The sequence below is a fragment of the Falco punctatus genome (assembly GCF_963210335.1).
Source record: "Falco punctatus genome assembly, chromosome: 7".
NCBI lineage: Eukaryota > Metazoa > Chordata > Aves > Falconiformes > Falconidae > Falco > Falco punctatus.
The window spans coordinates 63,773,583-63,785,688 of record NC_137587.1 but is presented as its reverse complement, the minus strand read 5'-3'; the positions used below and the strand labels follow the sequence as shown (position 1 = coordinate 63,785,688).

The window sequence follows — 12,106 nt, the reverse complement described above, 5'->3', positions numbered from 1 at the left end:
AGGTATTTGAAGTTAGTTCACCAGAAAAAGGAAAAAAAGAAAAAAACAGACAAAGTTTATTATCCACATTACAATTTCTTTTAAAAAACAAAGCATCCAGTTCTCTTCACAGCTTCCAGGCTGAACACGACAGACAGTTGTTAACACTTTTTGAATCAATTTGGATTCTCTTCATTCTTTAAGCAGGCCAGTATTTTAGGGAGTCACTCAGCATTGGGGGGCCTCCTGCCCAAGTTCTGCAGCACACACAACCCCACCCTTTGTCACCACTGACTTGACAGTTCAAAGGACTGTTGGGAAGTACCAAAACAGCCCAGATTCCACGCAGTCCCCAGAAAAATCAGCGCCTGCAGCTCAGTATTACTAGAGCACGTTGCAATTCAACTCTGACCTCCCAGAACAGGTGGCCCCTTGCGAATGGCCTCGTGCCTCGTTCCCGGATGGCTGCACGGCTGCAAAAGCGCTCTGTGCTCATCTCAGAAGAGGGGTGTGTTGGTCTCCAGCTAAGAGGACCTGGCTACCGTCTGCATGAGATCTAGCATCACTTTAGAGCATCATGCTGGATAGAGAAGCCAGGATGTTTGCAACTGGTTTAGGGCATAGGGCTGATCTGCAGCATCTCAACACCAGCTCGGTGACCGCAGTCTGTGTCCAACCCCTGCCAAGCCAGCCTCACCAGTGCCACAAGCCTCTCTCCAAATGGAGCAGCATGGAGCTCGGGAAGCCTGCTCGCCTTGTGCCCCTGCAAGACAACCCATCACGTTAGGAATGCTTTGGGTTTCCTGGACCAGCCCAGGTCATTCCAACAACGTGTGCTCAGCAGGTCTGGCAGGTCTCCTGTGCCCCGTCTCACATACAGACACACCGAAGAACCGCTCTGTGCATGCTCTGTGGCCACCTCTCCAGCCTCCCCGGGTATTTGGCAGGCTGTTCCTCTGACCACCCTGATGGAAATCCCAGCCAAACAGGCAGTGTCTCAGATTCCACTCTCAGTTTCTGGAAAGAAGCACGTCTGGGGTAACCCAGATGTGTGGGAGACCCACAGACCTGGACCATCAATGAGTCAACTTTAGTGTTGCCTGGGGAAGTCTGTGCTATGGAAAATGCCTCCCAGGTGACAAGAAAATGATTATTGCCTTATTTATTTTAAAAGTCTCACCTCCTCTCTGATACTCTGCACCTACTCGTTTCAAGCTGATTTACACAGAGTTAATTGATTAAACTTCACAGCCTCCCTCTGAGTTGGCAAAACTACTACAGAGCGAAGCACAGAGAAGTGCAACCATTAGTCCCATGAAGTTACTCAGGGGCAAAACAAGCACTGAAAAAACCACTCCAAACCCCTTCCCTCCCCTCCAGCCACCACTACACTAGCAAGCCTTCACAATGAGACCGGAAAAGTCGAAGCCTCTGTATGTACTGGCCAGAAAAGGAGGACATAACTGCTTAATCAGTGACAATTTTAAAGTGTTTTCATCTATTCAGCTCTTCCCTTTCCCTGCTACCTCCCAGGCTATGGACGCCTCCGCACTTGGGTACTTCACTCCTCCGGCTGCTGACCCCCAGCTCCCTCCAGCTGTGCTCCCAGACTGGGTGCCAGGTCCTTCAAGCCTCTCCTGCTATATTTTCCTGTAAACTCCGCAGTCAGCCAGCTCACACTCTGGCTACAACCCAGCCCAAAGTAAAGGTGCTTTGAGAGGTACAGAAAAGCTGGCTGAAGCCAGGATCAGGCTGTAGGGCTGGAAAGGAGGAAACACACGCTTTGTGAGGGAAGTTGGCACGTGCCCCAAGCACAAGACACAGGACAAGTTTGCTTATTCCTTCCTGCCCCCTCATCACTTCTGAAACAGAGATAGCCTTGAGACTGGAATTGAAGGGGTTGTCTGCAGACAGAGCTCTGATTTTGGCTGGGCTCTGAGTGCAAATAACAGGCGATACCACAAAGGTCACCTTTATGAGCAGTTCCCTGCCATAAAATGGGTAACAACTTGAACAAAAAGCATCCCCCAAACCAGCCAGCCAGAAAGAAAACAATAAGCGCAACAATATCCAGAATGCTCTACTTTTTAAAACAAACTAGATGTTTTTAAAGTCTTAAAAGCCCATGTTTACAGCAGATTTAGGCACTGTGCAACATCAGATAAGTAATGAGTAATCTTCTCTGAAGCAAAAGTATGGCCTGGTCAAAGAGCAGGACCCTGCCACGTCAGGAACAGAAGATGGTGGTTCTCCCTACTGCTTTGAAAGAATATTTGCCCAGAAGACATCCCACAACTCTGAATCAAACTCAGTGCTCACAGTACCATTTTCAGAATCTAGTTCCTGGTTTTAAAATGTACACAGAAGTTTCTCACACTGATCCTCAATTTTTTCATTACTTTCTGGTTCTGGTTTAAAGAAGAAAGCTGGACAAGAACAAGCAGGTGGGCCATATTCTGCCTTCACAGAGCCAAATACAGGCAATGAGAAAGAATTGCAGAGCTTTGGAGAGGAAAGAGCTGGCTCATTGACCCAGCTTCACAAGATCCTTTAGGAGCTTGAGTCTCCCCGATAACACCATTTGTATATAATTTCCCTCTATAGGCACCCAGCAATTCCCCTCTGGTGCATCAGGACTGCTTTCAAATCTGTCTCTTTTCCTGACACACACAACCATGCCCCAAGTTCAAACTTGTTTTTGAAGCAATAAAGAGATGCAGAAAAATTGTACATTTAAATGACACAGCGAGGTGGCCAAGTGTGAAGTGAGCCCATCTCTCACATCTTTCATTTAAAAGGATGAGACAGGACAACAGAAAGCCTGCTGCAATCCCTGTGAAGAGGTCAACATCGAAACTGGGCCACGTAATTTGCCATTTGAGAAAACAACAACACACAAATAGGAAGACTCTTTGGACCTCTCCTCATTAGGCAGGGAAACTATTTTGCAGAGGCAGCCTCCCCTTGGGAAAGAGGAGAGGGCAGCGAGAAAGGCAAGTGAACCGACACGAGATTGCTGCCACGATGCGTGACCCTGTGGCAACCGAGTCCCTCCGCTCTGTGAAATGCTTGGAGAGCGTCGCTGCCCACGGGGTATTGTGGGATAAAGCCAAATACAATGAGGCAGGCAAAAATGAAATCTAACAGCCCACGCAGAAGGAAAAAAAAAAGAAGAGTGAGGGATCTTCCCCCGTGATGAGATGCTGAGGAGCACTTCGGTCCGGTCAGCCTTTCAGCCAATTTATTCAATCAGCTTAGGCTATCAAGGTGGCAACTGCGTCGCTTTTGTTTCAGGACTGAACTGCTGCGGGTCAATCCACCCCAAGCAAACCTGCTTATTTGGTTCATAGATGCTCAACGCTTAAAGATTATTCAGCTGTACAAATGCTGGAAATAGCGTGCAGGGCACTCAGGGTGAGACTCAAGCCACCTGGGACAAACAAGGCTACTGAGCATCAGCATGTGGGGCACCGGCAGAGATAGCTACCAACTCCCTCTGCGCCCCAGGAGGAAAAACAGAAAAGAGAGGAGAGCTTGCCAACACACAGCTATGAGTGCATATATTAATACTGCCTAATAGTACCCTCTTCCCTTTGCGATGCCACCCTCCATGAGAAAAAGAAGCAAGCTGTGGTCTTTCAAGACAGCTCCCACAGAGGACAATGGTGTTCTCAGCTCCCATGAAAAATGAGGGATCTGGATGTGCTGCCCATGTCTTGGGAGTCCGCCCAAATGTGCAATGATTCCCTTCTAGCAGCAGTGAGAAATATATACTGTGTAATCAACAGATACCTAAATCATCCAGTTCAACAGCTCTTGCACCGAAATGATTTAAAAGACAATATTCAGTTGCTGAAATCCTTCCTGCATACTATCTCTAATGACCGTGAGGCAACCATAGCTAGACTGGAGATCTTGTACTGCTGCTGGTTTCGTTGTTGTCTGAAACGTGGCTTTTCCTTCAAAAAACAAGGGAGCCCAGAGAACACACATGAAGAGTGTACAGTATCCACAACAGCCCACGTGAACCCCTTCACCAGTCTGACGTGGAGTTGCATCAGGTATTAATACCACCAAACAGGGGTACTGACCATCTGGGGTGAATTTGGGAAGCCAGAAAGAATCCAGTGATTAACATGAGAAAAGACTCATTTAGGACACCGATGTGCCAAATCTGCATGAAGATAACATAAAGTGGTCAAACTGGAGAATAATCAGATTCCTTTCATACAGGCAATACAGATTAAAAAAGCTGTGAAAGTTATACGCATTTTGTCCATCCTTAAAATAAGTTATTTTCCCTGTATTTGCAGAAGAAAACCTAAATATTACAATAGAGGTCAGCTACAGTTCAGCACAAAAAAAAAAAAAAAAAAACAACCCCCCAAAAAAAACCAAACCCAGGAAAACTCTTTGAAATAGAAAACTTTTATTCGTCTAAATCTACAGAGATGAAATTTAGACTTGTCTCGGTTCAGCTGCTCAGATGGCAGGTATACGGCCTTTTTACCCTGCAACAGCCAACCAGAGCCAGCTCTGTAGCCAAGATCAGCTCTCCCCACTTCCCCTGCCCCCCCTTATGCCTGTATCTTTATCTCGTCCAGCAACATTGTTTTCTACCCCATCATACTCTCTGGCTATTCTTCCGTAACCTCTTGTGCCTTCCCTAGACACCTATATTCCCCATGCACACAATTTTTCTTTCTAGCCTTTATGTTCTGCCACAAACTGCTAGTACTGCTTCCACAGACCAGAGTTTCCTAACTAAAGATGGTTATTGATGTACAGTACTAGTGTTTTAGTGCAGTAGCAGAATCAATAAACTAGGAAATACTGCTTTGTCAGATTTTTCCAGCGCATGCTGGGAAATACTTTTTACTGCCTTTGGATGGTCACAGAGCTTTAGAGATCACACTGGAGCATGAACTGTGTCTTCCCTAGGAAGAACTGAAGCTCTCCTACCCTCTAGTGACTGGAACAGAATAGAGCACAGGGTTGCAGCTTTTTTTTTTTTTTTTCCCCCTTCTCTTTTAAACAATACACGTCTCCTAAATCAGTACCAGGCTTCAGCATCTCCTGATTTTATTTTAAAAGATGCTAAAGCTCTAGCCAGAGTCCTGAGAACTCAACGACCTGACAGTATGGCTTACAGCTGAAGGTCCGAAAACCTGTATGTAAATAAATTATTCACAATGTAATGAGATATAGTGTACAACCAGGGAAAAAAAAAAAAAAATCCAGTGACAGCAACCAAGACAGAAGTTTGGCTATTCTGGACAAAACGGACCAGAGTTTAAAAACTTGGCTCCTTTTCCCAGGACCCAAAGCCAACCAGCATCAAGAGACAGCTGTGTGTGCACGCGTGAGAAAAAGGGGGATCAAGCTACACTGAGTGAGGGCACGGTAATTTCCCCAGCTTTAGTTAAAAACTAAAGTGCTGAGCTCTTCAATTATTCCATCACTTTCTGTCATACGGCATTCAGGGATGCCTGGCGGCTCTCCGCATCGAGCAAAGGGCTGCGATACCCCTGGAACCGCCGAGCTGCCATCCAGCTCCGAGGGCTGTACTTTGCAGTTCTTCTATTGACAAAAATACACTTGCTGGCACAATACCTGAGAGGGTTGGCTCCTCTGCATAGCACACCACAGTTGTAATGAATGAAACAAGAGGATGTTAATTATTCAATTTATTTAGGTACAAACCAATAGTTACATAGGGAAAATATCAAGATGCATATGTGTTCTCGTAAGAGCCAAATACAGCTTTTCAGAAAGTTAGACTGTATAGCTCTCAAGCTGGGTACTGGGGCCTGCAGTTCCTATATCATTGTTATTTATTCAATAGCAAATTAAAGCTTTGCAGAACAAATAAAAAGCCACAGTCTGTTTCCCGAACAAGTTAAAATCTAATGCAAAAATGGGACAGTACAGGAATATAAAAGTAACGGAAGCCTTCAGAGATACCACAGAAGACCAAGGGAAGCAGATTTGTGTAACACAGATATGTACCAACACACAAGTCTTGGAAATCCTGTGACATGGCTGGTAATGAAAACTCCCTGCTCGGTCTCTATCCCAAGAAAAAAAGGAATTTCAAGCCCCACAGGATAATTTTGCCCACAAAAAATAACAGCCTCACAAAATTCCTCCCATGGCAAGAGGCAACCCAAATGAGTAGCCTGGGATCCAACAGACCCACGTTCAGCTCCAGGACCAACTACCAGTCACCTTTGGGGTATCCTTAAACAACTCAAATTGTCCACAGCACCTATTTTTGGTTGAATTTATACCCATTTCTTTAGTACAGACAGGGTTCTATCTCTTTCCACTACACTCTGCTAAAAGGGGTCTTACTCTCGTTTGCCACTAGACCCCACCATTCCACCTACAACAAGAAAAAAGCAGCAATTCCTCATCACGTTGAAAAATAAAAAAAAAAAACCAACCAAAAAAGCGAAGGGTACCACAGCCACTACATTCAGGCAGGTTGCATCTATACTTCAGGGTTTTCCTATGTTTACCCTTTCCATTTCAGAGGAGGGCATAGATTTTGGGAGGGGGCTTTTTTCTTTTTAAGAGAAAAAAGTATGGATTACCTTGGATGAAGTTCGCTTCTTCCGACTTGACCATCTCTATTCATGAGTCCCCACCATTGTATCAAAGAGAACCCAGAGAGAGGAAACAGAGGAGCAGTAAAATGGAGAAAGCGTTTAGTAAAATAATTCAAACAGCAGCATGTCAAATGTGTTCGAAAAGCTTATTACTAAGTATGGGGCTGGATCTACGACTGCATTCATCTACCTCCCCTCCCCTCAGGGAACATAACAATCAACAAACTCAAAATACCTGCATTGCACCAAAAAATAGAGAAAATTAAAAAAAGTAATAAAGAATAAAAAGTGGAGGGACCCAGAGTCATTAGTAAGAAACATGGCTTATACTTCTGGTGCCATCTGGTTCTACAGTAAGCTAATTTAAAAAGGAGAAAAAAAAAATCCTCTTGCTGTAAAGTGCTAACGTGGACAGAGCCATTTCACTATTCTGATTCTACTGGAAATGGCTGAGCAATCTGCATTTGAAATATGAGGGCTTAAAACATCGTCTTTAAAAAAAATTACAGTGTGCACCAGCTCTTCTATCATCTGCACTCTGAATGTTAACCAAGCACCCAAGAGTACCAAAAGCTGCTACTTTAAACCAATGTATTTTCTGTCTCACTGGCTAGGTCCACTTTAGCACATGCCTTCCTTAAAATCCCAGAAGAATTCCTGAGGTTCTTTTGGCTGAACTGCTTTTTTGCTAAAGTAACTTTATGTCTTTTCTTCATCCTTTCCTGCAACCCAGTGACATGTGCGCCAACAACACACTCTTGTACAAGTTAGAGGGGGAATTCAACATCCCACATCGAAGCCATCTCACAATATAGATATATAAATACAGCCAACAGTGTTTTGAATGTTGTCATTAAGCTTTTAAATAATCACATATGGAGGTAGAAATAACTCTACAATTATTTTAATAGTGAGATTTCACAATTCTCAAAAAGGCAACTATTTGCAAAATAAATAACGAACAGCAGACGCTCCACATTAGCTTTTTCTTATTTTGTGTTCCAACCCCTTGAAACATTTATGTTTCTATAAATAATCCCATTCAGACTGGAATTCTATACCTGTAATTCAATAATGTGCTGTAAACAGCAAATTTCATACTAGACTATATAGAAGAATATAGGGATATTTTCTCTTTACATAGGTATCACACATATTTAAAAATAGCTCTGGTTTTCAAGTCAGTCCAAGAAAATGCCTGCTTTTCCCCATCCCTTGCTGGCCAGAAGCAGGATGAGTTCACCAACACAGGTATACTCCACACACTGTGTAAAACACTAGTAGGAATCTTAAAAGACGAAAAACAAAGCAAAAAAAAACAACAAAACACGTGCAGGACCTGAAATTTGAAAACTAACAGCTTCAGTTGTGGTGTTCCCAGCCTCTTCCCAGGTTCTCCTGGGTTGCTAGCATCACTGAATGCACCATATTTCAGCATCAGGAGCCAAGTTCAGTTGAACTCTATCAAGAAACTGTCAGTGGCAAAATCAGGGTTTTTACAAGCCGTGTCTTCCTCTCAGCCAGTGTGCTCCTCTGCAGGACTGGCGCAGTTTAAGTCCTAACATCAAACCTCTGCTTTTAGATTTCACATGGATACATTTTTTCATTGTCATGAAAAAAAAAAGAAAAAAGAAAGAAAAAAAGAAAGAAAAATAAAAATAAAAAAAATAATTTTCCTCGGTGGAAATCAGAAAGCAGTATGCTCTGGAAGAGCCGTCACAGCACGGTTCATGCATTCAGTTCAGCAGCCTGCGCAGTGCGGTGGCAGATACCACATGCCTGGCACACGGACAGCGCTGCCACAGCGCGCATCACAGCTCCAAGACAGAAGCATCCAGCTACAGATGTCTATGCAACTTTTACCCCTTTAAAAATATGGGGCTTTTTTTAAAGTTATGATCTAACTCTATTTCAATATTGAGTCTCAGAGGATGAAAATAAAGGTGGCATTTCCCAGTAAATCAGATTACGCCAGCTCTTCCCCCCACCCCAGCATTCCAGCTATAAATTTGATTTCCTAAGACACTTACATTTCTCTTGAAGTCTCCTTGCTTCACTGCTAGACTCAAGTTTAATACAATCACTCCCATATCATCTTCTAAACTGTTGGGATCCTCCAGTTTTAAAACCTGTTCAGTAGTTCTACAAGCAAAAAACAGACAAGCATTTATTGACTCCAGTAAACTCGAGTTGATTATTAAAGGTCACTCTGAGCTGTGCAAATTTCAGCTTCTTGTCTGAAATTCCCAATATTGAGTTTAAATGTTAAAATGGGAAACCGGGAGGGTTCCTTCTAACAAAAAACACCCCCCTTTTAATAACACAGCATAGTGTTTATATAGCATTGCTTAACACTTGTAACTCACCACACACCGAATTAAGTTAGTACTACCTCCACTTCACAGGGAAGAAGAGTGACAGGGAAATTTATCCAAGTGAATTTTCTAACATTTTCTGGGATTTGACACTGGAGATATTTATTCTGCCTTATCTCTGCCTGTGTGTAATCTCCCTCTGTGACTCAGTTTACTCTCTGAAAACAGGAACGCTGGCATTTATCTGGTGGCACTATCTCATGGATAAATTCATTAACGTTTCTAGAAATACAGATACAGCAGCCATGGGAGCTATAACATACCACCACAGGGAGAAATATTTTTTTTTATTATTTTTTTTTTTTTTTTAGAAAGAGTCACACAGCCAGCAAGAGAGTATAAAAGAGAACTAAAACTTGAATTCCTGGCTTCCAGCTCCACATTGAGATGAAGCAGCAGCAGACAAAAGGCGCAGGGCTTGCGTCCGCACTAAATCAGGGCCAGATGCAGCTGCCACAGGGACGCATGGCTGCGGGGGGAGGCTGGAGCGGGGTGCTTGCAGCAGCCAGGCAATCCGCCCCCCAGCCCAATTACACACAGAAAAAGGCACCCCGCGCTACGTGGGGCTAAGGGGGGTGGGTGGGGGTGGCTCAACCTTCTCCCTGCTTTCTTCTTCCACCTCCGTAAATTATTCTCACGTAGCACTCCCTAAACAATGCCGCATATAGAAACTCTTATTCTTATTCCTAGACACAAAAAGGAGAGGGTGCCTTCTGCTGAACTGCTCCACCCAGGCTGGATCTGAATCTGAATCCAGTACATAACGCCGGATAAACACGTGCATGTACAGGATTAATCTCAAGCCATTCCTATCTTCTATCAAAATAACTTTTCATTAATAGAGAAATTCCACGCTAGAGCACAAGCGTTTCATTATTTTCCTGTTTCTCAATTAAGCTGCATTATTAACCTTTAATTAAATAAACATATTACCTATTGAGTTCAAGTTCAGCGAGTGCTACGAATGCCGAACCCATGAAGTCTGAAGAGGTTAAATCTCGATCGTACACCTGGTAGCAAAAAAAATAAATATTTCTAATGTTCACATCATAAGCCAGTTTTATCCCAGCTGGTAAAAGAACAGATATTTTAAGCCCTTTCAGTGCAATTTTGTATTTGAAAGATCAAAGCTTAGATAAAATTCAGGGATAATTTTCCATATCTCTGCTTTAATTTGTATTTTTAACTAAATATTTAAACAGCATTTTGGAAGTATCTCCTTAATATTATGTAAACAGAGACATGTGTGCTGCTATGGATTGTGCCTGTTTCTTTATGCCCTGTGCAACAGCATAATGAAATGCTGCACAAAAATCAGGTACTTCTGGTTACAGATGTTTTAGCAATTAGTGCTCGCAACTGGTAGCTTGCGGTTCTGGTAACTGTAACGTTACTCATAATGAGAAAAGGCTTTGCTACTTGTCACAGCTGCATCCCAGGTAATAATTCTGTTCAACCCAGCCAAATTACACTCTTAAAACGTGCTTATGAAACCGCTATTGGTTTCACCGAGCTTGCACAAGCACGGTAAGAGCGGGGAGAATTTAGCTCCATAGCTTTAAACATACCCAGTCAAGGAGTTTTATTTCAACTTGGGTTTTTGCAGACGGAAAGCAAAACATGTGAGTAAAGTCTGGAAAAGACATATGTGCATTTTAATTTGAAATTGCTGAAACTCTTAAAACCGGATTGTGTTTTAAGTTACACTGCTACAGCGAATAAAAATCAATACATTTCTATAGTTGAAAATGATTGCCTAAAAAAATAAAGATCCATCTTTCAAAAATCTAAACCCAAAACCTACCTTGATCCAGAGTTTCTGATTGAGGGTCTGTACAGGCAGCACTACAGTTTCATCCCAAACTGGGTTGAGGTTCTTGTAGACTACCTTACTTTTGTATAGAGTTTTCCCATTCAGTTTAAACTTCACATATGGGTCACTTGTACCTGTGGTAATTAATAAAGAATAGATTAGCATATCCCCACGTAAACCCACAATATTATAGCTACATAAAACAATACATAACAATAATAAATGGCAATGAGTAATTTTATATATACATGCATATACTTGATTACCTGTAGAAAAATTGATAGCTCATACAGGAACTCTATAGAACAGAAGCACAAAGTTGTTTGAAAGCAGGCAACAAAAATTCTTCATCATTCACTCAATCTCTGCTGTGTTATTTTTAAAGAACATTAATTATTCTTTAGTAACTTAGTTACCGTTTTAATGTGGGAAAAGAGGAAACAGCAGCAGGGATGAACAACTGTTTACAGGCCAACTCACAACACGGACAGTGGAAGAAAGAAAATGCAATCCTGTGACTATGGATATATAAAAAGACCAAAACTCAAAAGCATCGTAACTTGGAAAGGAGCTCCAAGGAAACCAGTAACAATAGCTAAAATACCCGTCAGGATTTCATCACTGGAGTCACTTGCCAATTTACTTAGCACCAAATTTCAAGTTTCAGTGAAAAAATACTGACATTATTCACCAGCTCAGGATAAAAACCACACACAGAACAGACTCCATAAAGGCAACAAACAATATTCAGGTAACACATTTTTTAATCCAAGTGGTATAATTTGCCATGGCAATAATGTCCCATATTTTTATGGAACAGATGTCCATGGACAGAGCATGAGGCTCGTGACACTCAGCAGCAATAGAAAGACTTGCAGCTGTCAAAGGAAAACAGAAGAGGGAATCAACTTTTTATCATTGTTATTAAACCAGCGGCATCTGCACTAACACCAACCACCACGTAGGACACCATACCAAAGGGCGAACAAGGTACATGAAGGATTTAATTAGATAGTTCATTTAGTAACGCATACAGACTTTGCCAAAAAAAAAAAAAAAAAAAAAGAAAAAAGAAAAAAAAAGAAAAAAATCAGGGGAAGAATAAAACTGAGGTGTAGCAGCATATAAAATTAACTTATCCCAGGTGCCATTCATCTGTCATATTCAATATTGTCTGTATTATACCTTATATCTGGAATTAAACTTCTCTCCTAACAGCTCAATTTCATTAGAAGAACAGCACACAATGGTCCTGGCTGCCCCCCAGCCTGCACTGTGGGCTGCCGGCAAGAAAAGATTGACTCCTCCGCCAGACTTCACATGCAGAA

At 42.4% G+C, this 12,106-nt stretch overlaps 1 protein-coding gene across 12 annotated transcripts in view; it reads right to left on the bottom strand.

Annotated features, from left to right (window-relative positions):
• The window catches only part of MCTP2 (multiple C2 and transmembrane domain containing 2), a 149,738-nt gene that overhangs the window by 94,650 nt on the left and 42,982 nt on the right, over positions 1–12,106 (bottom strand). For all 12 annotated transcript variants that reach the window (XM_080397496.1, XM_080397490.1, XM_080397501.1 and 9 more), the window contains 4 exons: positions 10,770–10,912; positions 9,899–9,975; positions 8,621–8,732; positions 6,576–6,611 (listed from right to left, as the gene is read on the bottom strand). In XM_080397496.1, the coding sequence (XP_080253622.1) occupies positions 6,576–6,611; positions 8,621–8,732; positions 9,899–9,975; positions 10,770–10,912 (368 nt within the window). The remainder of the gene's footprint in view (positions 1–6,575; positions 6,612–8,620; positions 8,733–9,898; positions 9,976–10,769; positions 10,913–12,106) is intronic.